Source organism: Archocentrus centrarchus, unplaced genomic scaffold (genome assembly GCF_007364275.1).
Source record: "Archocentrus centrarchus isolate MPI-CPG fArcCen1 unplaced genomic scaffold, fArcCen1 scaffold_82_ctg1, whole genome shotgun sequence".
Classification (NCBI taxonomy): Eukaryota; Metazoa; Chordata; class Actinopteri; order Cichliformes; family Cichlidae; genus Archocentrus; species Archocentrus centrarchus.
In genome coordinates this window covers 439,725-458,477 of record NW_022060292.1, presented here as the reverse complement: position 1 = coordinate 458,477, position 18,753 = coordinate 439,725, and the positions used below count along the sequence as shown (strand labels likewise).

Here is an 18,753-nt window from a genome sequence, read left to right as displayed (position 1 = left end):
ACCTCTCACATGCAATACCAGTCAGAAGGCCTCTGATTTAACATTCTGCCCATAAATAAAACGACCGATTCCTTTCAGTCGTGTTTAAACCTCGTCAGTGATTTTTCCACCTGTAGTGACAGCAGAGTCTGATGTTCCACACAAATTACGCCACCTATTTTCTCTCTAACCTCTATACAGCCAGTCAATCACAGCAAGGAATCAGGCGCAGACCCCGCCCTGAGGTGTCTTCAGGGTTATGATAGCTGATCGCTCTGTGTCCTGGTCTCTGCATCTTTTTCAGTGGGGATTCTGGAGGAGATCATTTTGGGATTGATGGCTGCATCCTCCAGGATGTTCCCTCTGTATAGGATGTGATCTGGATAAATCTTAGTCAATGAGTTAACTCTTACATCTTTGGTTCTACAGTTTTGATGCTCTGAACTCAATGTCGGTGCTTTCTTCTGTGTAGCTGATGCTGACCTCCTTCACACGGCCAATCAGCTGGAACCTGAGCACCTGGTGTCACAGAGACAGGTAACACACATAAAATATTTTAACACAGGATATTTTCCACATATATCCTTTCTCACATGTAGCTTACAGCAGGAAATAGTCCATGTCAGGCATGTACTAGTGGAAATACTTCACGTCATTCAGGTGAGGGAACTACCTGGATAGAGCATCCAGGAGGCAGAACACATGATCGCTAGCTGTGAAGTCACCTGACCTTTACCGTCACACTCTCCATTGGGTAATCGGGTAATTTCGAGAGAACTTCAGGACTGCAGTTCATGTCTGAAAACATCTATACAAACATGTCTGTGTGTGTCCAGCAGGAGGGGCTGAGTCATCACTTTAGTAAACGGTCTGTTCTGGAGGAGCTGAGAGACGAAGCTGAGGACGCAAGACGACAGATGGACGGACAGACAGAAGAGCTACAAACACAGCTGCTGATGATGGACGCAACAGACCCACAACAGGTGAGTTCAATACACCTGCTGACATCACAGACCCACGACAGGTGAGAAAACAAGTGCAAAATGTGAGTATTAATGATAAACACAGAAAAGAGAATAAAAGCAATAATAACCATTAAAGTGACAAAAATGAAAAAATGGGCATGAGAACATTTAAAAATTAATTCAGTGAGCTGTAATGATATCAGTATTACCAGCTTCAGGCACCTAAAGCAAAATACTCATTATGCAGAAAGTCTCCTTCAGTTTTTTGGTCTTCAGTGTTCTGTGCTGTGTTACAGATTCAGTCCTCACATTCTTTAACTGACAAGGTGGCCGAGTGGTTAAGGCGATGGACTGCTAATCCATTGTGCTCTGCATGCATGGGTTCGAATCCCATCCTTGTCGGTTCCTTGTTTTCGTTGTTATCAGCATTCATCTCCCAGCAAACAAAAGTGAAGTTTATGGTGGTTCAGACTTCTTTGCAGGGCCTACGTACATAAGTAGAAGACTTGCAAAAACCAGCGCTCTAACCAGATGAGCGACTCCTCAGAACCACCCATCAGGTCGACACTGCATGGGTGGCTGCTCCTTTGCTGGAGTTTTTAAATTTATCAGTGAAAGAATAACAATTGTTTTAATATAAGGAATATTATAATCATCACAGCGTCGATATAAGGACACAATTGTCAGGAAATTCCTGGAGGGAGATTTCCGAAACTATCAGAATAGACTTGAGGCAATCAACAAAGAACGGTATAACTAATCTTCACCCAAAAACCTGACTACAACAAAGAGCGAAGATCCATTTAATTTGTTTCTACTGGTCAGCACCGCATGCAAAACACCGGACATGACCACACAGTAATTAACACACAAGGATCACACACAATCATAAATGCAGCAATGACGTCGGCCACTTAAGGGTACGTATGTAGGCCCCGCAAAGACCCATCAGAAGTCTAAATCAGGCCTAAGAGTGATCATTACACAGTTGTGGTCAGAAGTTTCTCTGAGCTTTCTCTAATCCACACAGGGTCAAAAGTATATGTACACCCCCACTGATATTTGGTTGAATGCCCCTTAGATTGGCGGTCTGCCCAGGGTGTACCCTGCCTTTTGCTCTGGGCAGCTGGGACAGGCTCCAGTTTTGATGTGCATTCGGGATCATTGTCCTGTTGGAACACCCGTCTGTGTCCGAGCTTCAGTCATCTAGCTGCTGATGTGAGGTGAAGCTGAAGAATTCCTTCCCTTCGTGGCTCAGCACAGCTGCAGATGATAGAAAGTCCAAACAGTCAAACTCCATCTAAAAATGTTCATGATGCATTAAATGGGATGTGGATTTCTGTGTGTGGAACGAGGGTGTCTGATAGCGTCACTTTTTCTGCCAAACGCCTCTTTCTATGTGAGTGTGCTTCAGAGCCTGAAGCAGAAAGGGTTAACGGAGAAATTTGATCACCACAGTGGTGATACCTGCTATCTCTGCCCGGGGTTCCTGCTGTGTTTCAACCTCAATGATGTTTGTTTCTGCAGAGGAGCATGAAGGACAGCTGGAGGTGGGCGACCCTTGGAGGAGGTCATGGTTGTAGTGACCGCAGGACGAAGCAAGCGATGGAGGGGAGTTAGGTTGAATGATAGCGCACTGGCTTAGCATGCAAGAGGTAGAGGGATCGATGCCCGCTCACTCATTGTGAACACCTGAGTGGAAAAAAGGTGTAAAAGACCTCTGGAGAACATGCATCAAGCCCCCTGCCTCTCATGTGCAAAGTGAGTGCGCTACCATTTGAGCTTGGTTCCTTCTTTTTGCCAGCCTCCTGCAGGCAGAGAAACCCTGAGCCACAAACACACCAGTCTGATATCAAACTTCATGACTGAGTGATGCTGGTATCAGTATAATCAGTATAATCATTAATAACATGGAAACTGCTCAGTGTTTCTGATCAGTGATGTTTAATTCTTGTCTGATTGTTGTGTTCTGCACGCCCCTGTTATGGACCAGGATCACATTTGGTCAGCGTATCTCAGGGTTGCTGTGCCTGCAGGAGCCAACAGTGAACTGGTAAAGTCGCTTAGCCTGAGGGCCCGAAACCTGTGCTCTACACCGGAGGTTTAACCCTGTCTGAGCTCATCAGTGAAACGGTATCTGCAGCAGATCGTAGAAACACTAACGTACAAAGATCATTTACGAAGCAGAAGTCAACTTGTTGCTTCCTTCAGATTAATATTTTACACAAACACACAATCAGCTGATGACATGAAACAGCACTGAAACCAGTTTGGTTAAATGATGCTCACACATTAGGCATAACTACTTTACTGTTCTTAACTGAAGATTACAACCTCAGGTACATTCATTTCAGTTTAAGAACAGCTGTTAGCAGCATGTGTGTGTGCTCATGTGTGTGCGCTCATGTGTGTTGAACCAATCACAGTAGAGAGGAGAAAGCCTTGAAACTTTAACAGATGATGGAAGCCGTCGGTGTCCTCAGAGGTTTCTGTCCCGCAGGACTGAAGCTGAGCCTGGTGTTCAGCCTCAGAGCAGCAACAGCTCGCTGTCTCTTTAAGAACATACCCCCCCCCCCCCCCCCCCCCCCCCATCAGGGGCGGGGCTTACCCAGCTTTTCCTCTCCTGTTGGACAGAGGGAGACTGTGATTGGGTGGGAGTAAGATTTCCTGTGTTGATTCAAAGAAAGACAGAGAGGAGGAGAGGAAGAGGAGTTTGTAACGAAGGAAAGGAAACAGAGAGGGAAGAAAGTGGAGGTGGGAGGAAGGTGAGATGTTTACTGTGAACTGACAGACACGAGGAGGAGGAGGAGGAGGAGGAGGTTACCCAGCAGCTCCCAGTGGAGCACAGTCCATTACACTGAAGTGAGAACAGTGAGCACAACAACACGTCTTTGAGATGAAACACCGTGAGCAGGATTTCAGTCTGTGCTGGAGGTCTCTGATGACCCATGATGCGCCGCAGAGGATCTGATCCCAGCTGGAAAACCTGAAAACAAACCGGTGAGACTCACGCTGAAAGATTTCTGAGAAGAGGACAGAAGGCAAACGACCGAGTCTAAGACAGGAAAGACAAAGACTGAAAGAAGGACAGGAGAATCAGGTTTAATGAGATTAAAAGAACCAAGAGAGCGATTTATCAGGGTTAAGGTCCGGGAACTTTCAGGAGTTTAAATCAAAGTCTTTCTAGAAGGACTTTGAGAGCTCAGCTGACTTCCTTGGACCAAACTGGGGAGCTCATTTCTGAATGAATAATCAGGGAGTCATATCTAATTTTACTGGTCATCATCATTTAAAAACTGAATCGGCAGGCAGATCTGACAAACTTTTACAGGTTTGATGATTTTCAGGTTTAATTTCAAATCAATAACTAAAACAGTAATCAGATTTTATGGTCCATATCACAGCGGGACTGTTGCTTCTGCAGAGCTCGTCTGTGGGTTTCTGCTAAAAAGTGAGATAAACACGTTGAAAGGAAGCAGCACTTGATACATAAATCATAAAAAAGATGACAAAATTAGATACGAAGCTTTCATTGTTTGGCTTCTTAAAATATGCCGATAAACTTCTGTAACTAACTCAAGGCTTTTATTTGGAAAATCTGAGGTATTTTTGAGCATCCTGTTAAGTTTCTAAGATTAACTAAGAGTTTTTATTTTGAAAATTTGACAGCAAAAGCATCTGGATTAACATCCAATAAGCATTTGGAGGCTTTTATTTTTAGCATTTAACTAACACTGTTCAACTCCTATATTTATCCTGGGGCTTATATTTTGAAACTTCCAGATGTTAAAGCATATTTGGTAAAGTACAGCTGTCTGTGTGGAATCAGTGGACTCTCCCTTTAATTACTGCAGCTCAGGAAAGCAACGTTCTGACTGGCTGACATCTCTCTCTCTCTTAGGTCCATGTGACCTCTGAGGTGTCCAGCTGCAGGCAGCTGTTGGGCAGGATGAGCAGGATGCAGCGTGAGCTGGAGGGTCGCCTTGATGACCTGCTGTCACGCATCGCCATGGAGACACAGGAGATCAAGGAACTGGAGCAGCAGCTGACCAATGGTGAGGAGAAATCAGAACAATGAGAGAGCAGCACTCAGACCAGAGCCCTCTGATTGGCTGTTGGTTAATAAAAGGATTTCTGTCCTCCACCTTCTCAGGTCAGATTATGGCGAACGAAGCTCTGCAGAGGGATCTGGAGGAGGTGATCTCTGGACTTCAGGAATACCTGCGAGGACTCAGAGAGCAGGTGCAACCTGGCCTGATGACCCATGCCCGGGAAAATGCTGTGACCGGTGTCGATCCCTGACGTCATTAGCACCACCCTAACATTAATAATAATAATATTTGCTGGTCAGGGCTTCAGAGGGACAGTGGGGAACAACAGATATACCCCAGAGCTCCTGCTCCACAGGTGGTGCTCTCCAGCCTGTCCAGAATGGGTGGAGCTCCAAATGTTTTTCTTCTGGAAAGTTCATCGTGGTTTGACTTTAAAACCATAGAACAAGAAGTCATCAGCCAATGAGCATGCAGATTCATGCCACAGATAATCCTCCATTTTGAAATACAGTATGACCAAGATTTACAAAACAGAATTCATTTTTTTAGACAAGTGTTTGCAGAGGTCAGAGGTCAGAAAGCTGTTTTCCTATCGACTTCTGTAGGACTGGACATGTCTTTGCAGCCACAGCTATCGCCCTCTGGTGGCCTTCAGATAGAAGGATGGAAGATAATCTGTGATCCTATGAAAGGGTGTTACTGCTGAAACTGCTAAACATTGTGTGTGTGTGTGTGTGTGTGTGTGTGTGTGTGTGTGTGTGTGTGTGTGTGTGTGTGTGTGTTTCAGGCTCATCGTTCTCAGCAGCAGGTGCACAGTCTGCAAGCCGAAAACCAGAGTCTGCAGCTACACCTGGAAGACACTGAGAGGCACTGCCGGCAGCTGGAGGACTCGGTTAGGACTCACACACAGGTGAGTGAGTTACTCTGCAGGTGTCACTGTGTAATACATACACCTGTCTGCCTGCCTGAGTGCCTGTCTGCATTTCAGAACATGTCTGTCCAGCAGGGAGAGCTCTTAGCTCTCAGGATGGAGGCGCAGGCTCTTAAGGACAGACAGGTGCAGAGCTGCAGAGAGCAGGTGGAGCTGGAGGCAGAGCTTCAGCAGCTGAGGGAGGAGCTAAGCGAACAGGTGATGCTGGGACATGTAAGCGTGTGGTATGTCTGCTGATCTCTATGACCTCGGGGTCCTCCACGTGATTATTATTTCTGACATCTCTGTGATATAAATCAGTGACCCAGAACACAGCAAAGAGCAAGGCAGCATTTCAGCCTAAACAGCCTCTGTCATGTGAGCTACACCCATATTTGTATTTTGTATAGTAAGTGAGTGCCTCTCAAGTCCTGACAGAATCCCACATTAAGCAATCACTGACATAAAGTGCAGTGACATAAACACACCTGTGCTGCGTTAATATGTATTTGTGTTCAGCGCGATGCACGAGACCAATGGTTCTCAAAGTCAAGAGTGCTGCAGCCCAGTTACAAAACAGAAAATCCCATGGGGCCGTGAACCATACTTTGGGAATGACTACCTAGACCATCAACCTGCAGCAGTCTCCTCTGTCCACAGGATGAGAAATCGTGTCTTCAGAAAGAAGTCCACAGACTTCAGGCTCAGCTGGACCAGTTTACAACCGCCCTGTCAGAACCTCAGGAGGGCCTGCGTGGAGCAGAGGAGCCGGATGGAGATAAATCCAGATACCAGACGAGCAGGTCGGTTTTTGTTAAGTTCCTCCGTTAACCTGGACACAAGCACAGAACACAGTTGTAGGTCAAACAAATCTTTATTAGTAAGCATGCAGTCTTTGCAGCTGGCTATGCGGCTGAGGCTGCGTTTCCACACACTCTGGCTTCGGTTACCTGGTGGTTCCAAGTTGGCCATAGGTGTGAATGAATGTCTGTCTCTGTGTGGATGGATGAAGTTAAAGGTCATAAAAAAATTAATCATAATTAAAAGTAACCCCCCAAAATAGTCAAAGAAATCATAAAAAATTCAGTAATCAGACATAAACAGGAAATAAATTAATTCTAAAATAAATACATTCAGTGATGGATAAATAAAACTGAATGCTGGAATAAATGATAGTTCGTAGTTTGGATAGAGCAGACCTCGGCTCGCCGAGTGCTCTTTTGCTTTTTATATTCAAATCAATAAAATTCATCCTGCGCCTCTCTGCCCTGCTGAGTTCCTCACCTCGTCCCCTTCAGTCCCATCAGTCCTGACCTCACGTTGTCCAGAAGCTCGGATCAGCTCTCCGGGATGATCCAGCAAACCGGGACCTGCAGACCACAGCGGGACATCAAATACAGCCAGGAACATATAACCAGACTGCAGGCTGAGCTGACCCGGCACCAGGCTGATCATTTTGAGGAGCAGGAGTCAGGCTGGAAGCTTGAGGAGCTTCAGAGGAGTGAGCGCAGGAGTAGACTCCTTCAGCAAAATCTGGTGGGTATCATTTAATCACAAAGACAAAAGCAGCTCCTGTTATATTACGTTTCAGCAACGTAAACGATCGTCAGCACAATATTCTGCTTCTGCGATCTGATTGTCAGGTAAGGATGTAGGATAGGGCGCCCGTTTTCAAATGATAACTCGAGCAGATTTTAGGAGTGAAGTTAAAGCCCAGCAGAAACCAGCTGGCTGCCTCGATTGAAGGTGATGCTAACAGGAGGCTGCTGCTCAGTTCACACCCCAAATCAAACTGGAGGATGCTGTAAAGCAGCTTGTGGTGCTTGTGGTAACATTAAATTAACTATATTGAAACTGTAAACATGTTAATTTCTGCCATAAAGTTTTAACATGGGAGTCTATGGGGAATGACTCACTGTGGCGCCTCTGCTGGACTGTAGAGGAACTGCAGCTTTGGAGTTTCAGTGATGCTTCATGTTGGTGGCCCTGCAGAAACTCCTGTGCTCAATCTGAACTGTCAGACATTAAATTCTATGTTTACTCGTATATTTTTGTCCTGCAGGAGGCGCAGCTGCAGGAGAGTCGTCTGCAGCTTCAGGACGTCCGGCAGGAGAGAGACGAGCTGCTGCAACAGGTCAGACACCATTCGCCTCAGGTCAAAGGTTACAGCATCACAGGTCACTCACTGGTTTATGTGTCTCAGGGATCCCAGCTATGTTGTCTGGGGGCTTTTACTCCCTGGTAGGGTCTCCCAATCCAAATTGATCCTGGTTGAGGGGCCAAATGAAGAGCAATTCAAACGACCCCTGTGAGAGGAAGATCAGGGGAACAGGTTACCCTGCTCGGGATAGGATGATGACCAGAGCCCGCCCCTGGAGCCAGGCCTTGGGAGGATGATCGAAGGAGAGCAGCCAGTCTCCAGGTCTTAGCCTGTGGGGCCCGGCTGTGCGCAGCCCATCTGGAAACATCCTGTAGGCCCACCACCTGCAGGAGGCACTGTAGGGGTCAGGTGCAGTGTGTGTTGGGCGGTGGCCAAAGGCGAAGGCTCTGCTAGACAGATCCCCGGCTATCGATGATGGCCATCGGGACATGGAATTTCACCGCTCTGGTGGGGAAAGAGCCTGAGGATATTCACGTGTGCGTGGGAGCTTGTCCATCCAGTTTACACATGTTTTGTGGACCTGGAGAAGACATTCAACCGCGCCCCTCATGGCATGCTTTGGGGGGGTGTGCGGGAGTCATTTAGTCCCTGTACAACAGCAGCGATGGTCATGGTCCTCAGCCGGAAAAGGGTGGAGTGCCCACTTTGAATTGCTGCCCCAAGTAGAGGAGTTTAATCTTGAGGTCTTGTTCACGAGTGAAAGAGGGGAGCAGGGGATTGACAGACAGACTGGGGCTCCGGCTGCAGTGACACAGACACTGCATCCTCACCTAGGATGCCTCCTGAGTGCCTCCTAGGTGAGGTGTTCCAGGCATGTCCTGCTGGGAGGTACACCCAGGACTGAAGATTTTGGATGGTTTGACTTTTGTAAAAACAAATTGTTTGAAGCTCAGTGAAATAATTTGATTAGATTAATTAGACCCTGATTTATTTTTATTTGGAGTGGTGGCCTAGGGGAGAAGAAGAGGGTTCATCACTGAGAGGACCCTGGTTCAAATCCTCGGGCTGGCATCACTGTGGGTCCCTGAGCAAGCCCACCCCCCCCAGGTTGCTCCCCGGGCGCCCTTTGGCTGCCCCCTGCTCCATGCTGTGCTGTGTGTACTACATACTCCATGTGTGTGATGGGTTAAATGCAGAGAATGAATTTCACTGCATGTATATGTATGTGACAAATAAAGCTCTCTTTATTCTCTTCTTCTTTCTTCTTCTTCTTCATATTTCTGCTTTAAACGTGTTCCAGCAGTGTTTTTATTTCCGTTCATGGTGTCTGTCGTCATAAACAGGTTATTTTTTCATTAATGCTAAATTTTGGTCATGTGATTCACTTTGAACCTAACAGGTGGGTTTCTGAGAATGTTCTTATACTCTGATGATTTGGACTATAAGAGAAGTGGGCGCAGGAGTAGACTCCTTCAGCACAATCTGGTGGTTTGTTTACCTTCTGTCTTTTTAACAAAGCCCTTCAAGCAGAGGGAGAGTTTGCTTAGCGTGCGAGAGGCAGCAGGACAGATGTTTGCGTTCTCCAGGAGATTTGAGATAAACCAGCGTGTCTGCATGTGCTCCTCCTACATGCAGAGCAGAGAATGAAACCACTCATCCAAGTGTGAACTGGATCAGCTGGCAATCCTTAATTTAAGATACACTATACTGACAAAAGTTCTTAATCCATAGGGTTTAATATTAAGCCAACTAATGTTAGGCTCGAGTGTCCTAAAAATCACACTTTGCCTCTGATAAACAGTTTGATTACATTCTCACATTGTGCATCCATCCATTTTCTTCCACTTATCCTTTTTTTTTTTTCTTTTGGGGGGGGGGGGGGGGGGGGATCAACCTACATCTGAGACTGTCAGATGTCAGTTAACTGCAATCAGCAGTCAACTGACATCTAAATTGCCATCTAAATTTTATGAATATGAATATTAGATGATTGCTCAATATCTGGTTTTGGCTCTGATTCTGTCCGTGTAACTTCCAGCTGCGTTCACGGAGCGACGCTCAGCAGAGGAGCCTCAGCCGCATCAACAGGAAGCTACGGCAGCTCAGCAGGTCCACACGTGACGCCGATCAGCTGACCGCAGAACAGCTGAAATCCACCACAGAACAGCTGAGAGAGCTGAACCACACTGTGGAGCTGCTGCAAGCACAGGTGCGCACGCACACACACACACACACACACACACACACACACACACACACACACACACACACACACACACACACTGTTGAAGGGGCTACTCAAAGAGTCATATCCAATCACTAATATTTTTCCTCTACAGCTTTTGTTCCCACAGGGATGCTTTTTAATAGCACACTCACATTTAAGTTCTAATTATCAATTCTAATTATCTAATTACCAACCATACTAAAATGCTTTTAATTAGCTGATATTCAGATAAAAAGCTTAGTTTAAGAAGTTCTCATGGTGTTTTTACATGGCCGTTATGCAAATAAGCAAATAGTAAGAATGAATAACCAAAAAAAAGGGTTAAATAACTGTAGAGGTTATAAGAGGTTCTGTGTGATGGTCGCAGCTTGGCCAGTTTTCACGTGTATTTCAGTCAGTATTTAGATTTAGATTTTTGTAGTTTGTTTTATTTAAAGTTTTTTTTTTTATTCTGTGACTGAACAGATTTATATCTGACATGCTCCAGGGGGCGCTGTTGTTACATGGACAATGCCCGGCCCTGTTTTTAACTTCAGTTGGTACCTTCAAGTCTCGTCACGTTCTGTTGAGGTTCAGGTTCATTTTAGAAAGATTTTAATTGATTTTTTTAGACGTTGTAATTTACCATAAATACCTTTAAACCCTCAGCAGGAGCAGGAATCTGTGGACGAGCTGGATGGAGACGCTCACCGGGACCGGGACCCACCCTCCCTGCAGGAGGAACGCACTGTGGAGGAGCTGAAGGCCGAGCTGGCCGACGCTCACAGACAAACACGCAGGCTGAAGAACAAGCTGGACCGGGTCAGGACCGAAACCAGGACCGGGATCAAGGCCGGGGATGGGGGACGGTGGTGGTTCGTACCTGCTGGACTCAGTGTGAGACTTTTCTGCCTTTCAGCTCGAGATCAGAGAGTGACTGAAGCAGCCGAGCAGTGTCTCCTCACAAAGCTCAAACCTGCTGTGTTTCATGCTGAATTTAGATGAAGATGATAGCAGCACAAAATGATTCTCATCATCTGTCACAGATTACTGTTCACGTTAAGCAAAACAAAATTTCTGCAGGGACTTTGGCTACAGGAAGGTTGTTTCGGGGTTTGATAAATGTTTTGTGAAAACATTAATTAACATTTTTTTTAAAAAGCTTCCTGTCTTTCTCAGGCTCCCAGTCTGGGCTCTCAGGGGACGCAGGACTCTGGTTTGGGGCTGCAGTACCTCTGTTCTCCTGAAAGGGGGCAGCATCAGGATGGACCTCCTGCAGGAGGGAGTTACTGGGTTTACACACTGCCGGCACACACCACCTCAGGTACACGCACACACCAGCTTTCAGAAGGAGCTTTTAGAGTGTCAGACTGATGAATGGCGTCTCCTGCAGGGTGGAGGGACAGCAGCAGAGGCGACACTGACGGGAGCTCAGGAGGACTGACTCCTCCTCTCCCTCCTGACCCCGCTGCTGGTGACAGTCAGACTCCACCCTTCGGACCCGCCTGGCTCCTCTACGGTTCACCGGCAGCTGTTGTTTACGGTCCTCCAGCAGGAGGCGCTGCTGCGCACGGTGACACGGTGAGAGTCTGCAGCTTTATTATCTCAGTAATCATCATAAAGTGAAGCAGATGCAAACACTGACTGTTCAGCCTGAGTTTTTATAACAGCAGGTAGGACCTCAGCTGTGTCCAGACTAAAAAAATAAAAATAATAATTTCACATATGTGTAATAACAAGAAAAGCAGGAAGTATTCAGGTCCTAAATGTTTGTTATTTCTGTAAAAGCAGTTTGTTCTACTGCTGAAATCCACTGAAAATGTTTGATTTGAACTTAATAACCTGAATGTTTAACTTTGTTTTGTTTTTTAGGTTGATTACCTGATTATTATTATTATTATTATTATTATTATTATTATTATAGTTCATTGCTCTTAATTTAACGAGAGCTGATGTCTCTAATCTCATGAAACTTTCCTTGCAAACATACAACTTTATAATCTCTGGGTTTGCTGCTCAGAAATTTAAGAGTTTAATTTCAGGAGTTCTCAGCTTGCTCTCAGAGTGTCACCCCTCTCCCTCGGCTCCTTATTTCTTTATTCTTAATGATCCTGACAGGCCACCGTATATTTTACATCTGTTTAAAGTTTAAATGAAGTAGGAGGGCAGAGCGTATATGTGGGCGGCAGAGGTGCACTGTCGCCTTCTTTAGGCTGGAGAGTGTAAATCAGGTTTAAACCGATGTTAGAATATCTTCAGTTTTATGACAGGTTTGCAGTTTGAAATCAGGTTAACCATAAAAATAAATTTCAGATGTAATTTATGGTCAGAGGAACGGTCACAGCTCTGTGTTCAGCTGCTGAGTGAACAATAATTTAAAACCTCACAGTGAGATTATTTATCCAACTGTGTGTGTGTGTATGTGTGTGTCTGTGTCTGCAGGGAGGTGGTTGTGTGTGTGAGTGTGTGCACAGTGAAGCAGAGAAGAAGAAGAAGAAGAAGCTACTACTGGAAAACAAAGAGCTGCGAGACGCTCTGAGACAACACAGGTAACGCACAGTCTGACACACACACAAACTCCGTGATCACACACACTGCTCTGGGATCAGCAGTTACAATGAAAAACTGATGTGGTAGAATCACGAGGTTTATTAAAAGCTGTACCTGGTTTAAAGATGGACGGTTTCAAAGCAGCTGTTATTCTCGATGTTTCACCACGACCTCAAACTTCAGCATCAACCAGAAGTTCAAGAACCATCGCTGGTGATGAGGGTCAGGGATGTGCAGGTTTCAGATGGCGAGTTCACAAGCTCCCAGACCAGGAGCTTGATGGGTGCTTTCTATATACATTCATGGGGTCATGAATCTGTCCCTCAGGGTGAACCTGTCAACATGAACGTCCTGAAGCATCAGAGGGAGAACATTCAGAGGAAAACACCTGAACTTTGGAGAAAAACACACAAGTTTTTGGACTCTACCAGGATGTAACTCCCTGCGACTTTGTTTTCTTCCCCAAATAAAATCCAAGTTAAAGGGTCACTCTTTGTAGTCAGTGAAGCAGATCCAGCACATCACAGTGCGCTCTGTGTAATTGGTCAGTCCAACGTCCAGCATTTAAAGGGGAGATCTGAGGAATCAGAGATTTTTATGGGCAGGTTTGCAGAACTGTGACCTACGACTGCTACCAAAACTTACAAACTGTTTTATGGAAATGTGGCAGTATTTTTATTTATTTTTTAAAGCTACGTGACAATGTTTTTATGTGTGTACGTGTGTGTGTGCAGGACTGTGATGCAGCTGTGTGAGGAGGTGGAGTGTGTGGAGAAAACTCTGCTGAAGAGACGAGCTGAGCTGCGTGAGGCTGACAGGAAGTTGCTGGAGGCTCAGAGCTGCATACACACCAGCAGAGAGCAGGTACACACACACACACACACACACTCACTCACTCGCTCACTCACCTGAAGGTGTTTCATAATCTATAGAGCCTATATTAGATATTAGAAAGAATACCCAGCAATCAGATGATCCCCTATGAGCAACACTGGGTGACTGTGAGGAACAAGAGCTCCTCTTTTAATAGAACAGGAAGAAGCCTCTAACAGAAGCCATCATGGAGGGAGGAGGGGGGAGACAAGAGAGAAAAGGAAAGCAAGACAGGGGACAATATAAATTATGGGAGGAGAAGATAAAAGTTAATGACCTGCAGTGGTGAATAAACACACGGAGAGTGAAAAGAAACACTCAGTGCATCATGGGAGCCCCCCAGCAGCCTAGGTCTATTGCAGTGTAACTAAGGGAGGGTTCAGGGTCACCTGATCCAGCTCTAACTATAAGCTTGATCATAAAGGAAAGTTTTGAGCCTAATCTTAAAAACATAGAGGGTGTCTGTCCCCTGAATCCAAGCTGGGAGCTGGTTCCACAGAAGAGGGGCCTGAAAGCTGAAGGCTCTGCCTCCCATTCTACTCTTAAGTATCCTAGGAACCACAAGTAAGCCAGCAGTCTGAGAGTGAAGTGCTCTATTGGGGTGATACGGTACTATGATGTCTTTGAGATAAGATGGAGCTGATTATTCAAGACCTTGAATGTAAGAAGATGGATTTTAAATATGGCAGAAATCTGCTCTCTCTTTCTAGTCCCTGTCAGTACTCTAGCTGCAGCATTTTGGATCAGCTGAAGGCTTTTCAGGGAGCTTTTAGGACAGCCTGATAATAATGAATTACAATAGTCCAGCCTAGAAGTAATAAATGCATGAATTAGCTTTTCAGCATCACTCTGAGAAAGGATGTTTCTAATTTTAGAAATATTTATACCAGTTTTATTGGTAAAACTATTTGCTAATAATTTTGCTGCTCCGCCATCTTTTCCAGTCAGTCACCTGACATCAAAACAATCAACTTTTTCACAAAATAAAATCAGGTTGGATCCATTTTTTAACAACTGATTAATAATGTGATCCCGAAGACCTTTGAGCCGCCGCTCTAACCTGAACCCTCACCCGTCCATCCTCGTGTGCCTCCAGGCCAGCGAAGCTCAGCGAGATTCTGCCGTCCTGCAGCTCAGCATGGAGGACAGCGCCACCCGTCTGCTGGAGGCCACGCAGCACACCAGGTAAAGTGTTCCAGCTCAACCGCTGACCTCAAAGTGTTGATATTTTCATCATTGCTATCATCTTCATCATGCAGGGAACTGCAGGAGGAGGTGGAGCAGCTGAGGAGGACAAGGGAGGAGGAAGAGCAGATGCTCAAGCAGGTGGAGGTGATGCTGAGGAGCAGAGAGGAGGAGCTTCAACAGCTCGACTCAGAAATACAAACAGCTAGAGACACGTAAGGAGGCTTTTTTTTTTCTTTAAGCCTGTCCTTTCTGGCAGCTTTTGCAGTCATAATCAGCTGAATGCACTGTTGTGCCAAACATGTTTGCTTTTCTAAGATGAGCTCTATAAATGGACTAGTTCTTATATAACACTTTTCTACTCTAATTCAGCACTCAAAGCGCTTGTACAACATGTTTGCATTCGCACCCATTCATACAAGCACTTCCATATTTAACTAAGCTTAGTGCTTATTATCTAACATTCACACTCCAGTGCTCGGGTCAGAGAGCAACTTGGGATTCAGTATCTTGCCCAAGGATACTTTGGCACGTAGCCCGGAGCAGCTGGGAATTGAACCGCCAGCCTTCCGATTAATCGGTGACCTGCTCTACCAACCAAGCCACAGCCATAGGCTATAGGCTCCTCTTGTTAGTGTTTGCTTTTTATTTTATTTATTTATGCATTTCTATTATTCAAGTGCATTGGTAATATGGAAATGCTAGAGATGACAGTCCAGGAAAAAAGAGCAGGAACAAAGACGGGAAAAAAATAAGAGAAACAATAAGAATAAGGGGACAGAGCACAAATGGAAAAATGCAGTTTTTCCCCAAGTGCTGCAGCTGTAAACAACAGGACAAAAATAAAATATACAAAAATGTTGCAGAAAATTCAACAATCCCACCCTGTGTGCACAGGTGACTGTTTGTTGTGATTTGGTGCTATATAAAGAAAATCGAATTGAATTGACAAACAAACACACAATTGTGGTGTAGAGAGTGGTAAGCAGGGGTGAAAGTAAGCCGGTATAGTCCGGTACTGCATACCACTAAAAGATTCTGCACCAGTAGAGGAAGAGGAGGAGCAGCTGTCTGCTGGAAAGCCTCATTCAGAACCCTCTCCCTCTTTGCTTTTAATTGGGATATTTTGTAATAAGCAGATACACACACACACACACACACACACATGAATATATATATATATATATATATATATATATATATATATATATATATATATATATATATGGATGGATGGATGGCAATAGGAAGCTTTTGCTGTGAAGGAGACAGGAAGATTTTATTGTGAATATGTGGCAGTGTTTAAATGTTTTATTTTGTATTGTGTTTGTGTGAATGCCTGCAGACTCGCTGACCTGCTGTCGGACTCTCAGGGGGCTCAGAGGCGCCTGGACTCTCTTAGCTGTCAGGTAACATCACACCTTTACCTGCAGATATAGGATGTGGTGTGAGGTGTAACGGTGGGTCCAAATCTTCCTGCTGAGATCAGATCAGAAAATCTGCGCTCTCCTGTTTGGAGGAGAAACCCTCCTGAACAGAATGGGGTGCTCTTTAATACTTCCTGTTTTTCACTAATGAAGGAGAAGATGTGGAGGAAAAGATGGAAACATTTAGAAAACATGTGCTGTGGTCTCTGCAGGAGGAGCAGCAGGAGCAGAGGCTGCTTCAGAAGAAGGAGGAGCATGAAACTGCTGTGAGGAGACTGGAGGAGGTCAGAGAGGAGGAACGACGACTCCACAACACAGCCAAGGTGACAGGACAGAAATCCTCAAACACAGTTTTGAGGTTCACTGAGAATCAGCACATTTTTAGGAGTCCTTCAGTTTCTGACCCTGTGAGTGGAGTGAGATGATCCACCACCTGCATCCGAGCAGCCTACACAGCTGCTGTCACAAGACCCTGAATTCAGTTAGCATTTCCCTTTTTTGTGCTGTAGAAAGAGGACATTTAACCCCAAAGCTTTTCTTGGTGTTATCAGATCCACATGGAAAGCTTTTTAGGTCACGTCACAGAGTCGCATCACGTGCTGATGAAGATCTGGTGTGTAAAAATGCTTCAGTGAAAGTGCAGCTCTCCTACCAACAGATAATAATAATAATAATAATAATAATAATTGTGTTGTTGTATAAAGCACTTTGAGTGCTATATAGGAACTAGTCCATTAACCAGACTGTGGTTCTTTTGGCTTCACTGAACAATGACCTCCTGCTCACACTTGCAGCCAAGTGTGAAGCAGCTGGAAAGAGGCCACGGTTCTCAGCCTGATGTGGGTGGAGTGTCCACTCTGGGTTTGGAATGGGTTGCTTCCCCAAGGAGAGGAGTTCAAGTATCTCGACACCTTGTTCCTGAGTGAGGGGAGGTCAGCAGAAGGAGCCACTGAGGTGCTTTAGAGTCTGACCAGAATGTCTCCTAGATGAGGTGTTTCGGGTGTGTCCTACTAGGAGGAGGCCCAAACTTGGTTAAAGGTGATGGATGGATGGATGGAGTCTGTTTCTTAAAAAAAACTGGGCAATACAACTTTAATAAATGTAGACACAGTAGTTGTAAAATTTATTTTACAATCACCAGTAAAATGAACATAATTGAAGATTTAACTATGAATAGTTTCAAATTTGGCTTCTCTGATGGATCATCTTCCTCCTTTCATGGAGCAAGGTCGTTTGCTTTTGGACGTCATATTTGTTTTAGTTCCTGCTCAGGTTTCAGCTAACACCCTGAAGGTCTGTTAGTTTTATTCCTGTCTCATATTTCCTCATCTAGAGGGGACCTTAAGTCAAAAATGGCACATATTACCCCATCGTGCTCAGCTCCTTTTTTTATGGCGCCACTCTGACTAAATGCGAATGAAACAGAGAGCACAGCAGCACACACCTGTACAGGTAGCTGATGTTACGGCAGCAGATGAATGAAGCTCACGACATGTTTCCAAACACATGGCGTGAGTAAAACAGTTGCACTCTTTACCTCTGCTCTGTTTGTGCAGGAGCTGTTGGAGCAGCAGGGGGCGCTGCTGAGAGGGAGGAAGGCTGCAGTCTCAGCTGTGAGAGAGGAAGAGGAGAGACTCGTCTCACTGAAGGCTGAGCTCAGCACACACAGAGAAGGTGACCTTATTCTGAATATTAATGCTGGCCAGCCTTTATTGTTGGAAATATTTATTATTTGCCCTTTATTCTAATACTGTCATTATTATTATGTTACATAGTTAAAAAGCAGATTTTATTCAGTTTGAAGTATTTTAACTCTCTTTGGAACAAAATAAAGAACTCCACATGGATAAAACATGGATTGTTAAATAAATGCAGATGTTAGGATGTGTGTCTGTGTGCAGAGCTGAAGCAGGTCCTGCAGGAGCTGCTGGCAGAGCAGCAGACACTGGAGGATGTGAAAACCAAAAGGACCCAGACTCTGCAGCAGCTCCACAGGACGAAGGAGGAGCTGCACAGGCAGCAGGAGAAGCTGGACAAGAAGCAGGAGCAGGTGGAGGGGGTGAGGGATGAACTGGACGAGCTGCAGGACAAGATGGACAGGAAGAGGGTGGAGCTAGCTGAGCTGAAACAGGACGTGGAGTCCCAAAGGAGACAGGCTGAGTCGTGTCTTGGAGAGAAAAGCCGACAGCAAGCGGAGCTGCAGGTCAGGAAGAACTCGTTCGCCACGATGTTTTCTGATGAACTGATGTGTGTTTGGAGGAGGAGCTGAGGTTTCACCCTGTCAGCTGACCCTGAACTGGATAAGCAGTTCAGAAAATGAATGGATGCTGATGATCGTTTATGGTTCATGTGCAGGAGGTGCAGGAGGAGCTGAGCAGGGGGAGGGAGGAGAGGAGGAGCCTGCGGGAGCAATGTAAGCACCTGGAGGCCAGACGGAGGCACGCCAACAGGTACGAATCCTCAGAGTGCTCAAAGACGTGTGATTGGTACAAACACACACTGACT

General features: G+C 45.5%; 1 protein-coding gene and 1 non-coding gene across 2 annotated transcripts in view; both read left to right on the top strand.

Annotated features, from left to right (window-relative positions):
- Positions 1-18,753, top strand: part of LOC115777855 (centriolin-like) — a 35,225-nt gene that overhangs the window by 9,242 nt on the left and 7,230 nt on the right. Inside the window, exons 7-28 of the mRNA XM_030725858.1 lie at positions 452-516; positions 816-962; positions 4,846-4,999; positions 5,098-5,186; positions 5,784-5,906; positions 5,985-6,140; positions 6,567-6,709; positions 7,205-7,442; positions 7,969-8,040; positions 10,046-10,216; positions 10,883-11,110; positions 11,393-11,537; positions 11,607-11,794; positions 12,656-12,762; positions 13,498-13,627; positions 14,733-14,821; positions 14,896-15,036; positions 16,167-16,230; positions 16,461-16,571; positions 17,805-17,922; positions 18,150-18,451; positions 18,604-18,698. Coding sequence (XP_030581718.1) covers positions 452-516; positions 816-962; positions 4,846-4,999; positions 5,098-5,186; positions 5,784-5,906; positions 5,985-6,140; positions 6,567-6,709; positions 7,205-7,442; positions 7,969-8,040; positions 10,046-10,216; positions 10,883-11,110; positions 11,393-11,537; positions 11,607-11,794; positions 12,656-12,762; positions 13,498-13,627; positions 14,733-14,821; positions 14,896-15,036; positions 16,167-16,230; positions 16,461-16,571; positions 17,805-17,922; positions 18,150-18,451; positions 18,604-18,698 — 3,076 coding nt within the window. The remainder of the gene's footprint in view (positions 1-451; positions 517-815; positions 963-4,845; positions 5,000-5,097; positions 5,187-5,783; positions 5,907-5,984; positions 6,141-6,566; positions 6,710-7,204; positions 7,443-7,968; positions 8,041-10,045; positions 10,217-10,882; positions 11,111-11,392; positions 11,538-11,606; positions 11,795-12,655; positions 12,763-13,497; positions 13,628-14,732; positions 14,822-14,895; positions 15,037-16,166; positions 16,231-16,460; positions 16,572-17,804; positions 17,923-18,149; positions 18,452-18,603; positions 18,699-18,753) is intronic.
- On the top strand, positions 1,265-1,346 carry trnas-gcu (transfer RNA serine (anticodon GCU)). Its single transcript has one exon. It is a non-coding gene; the product is annotated as a tRNA-Ser (tRNA).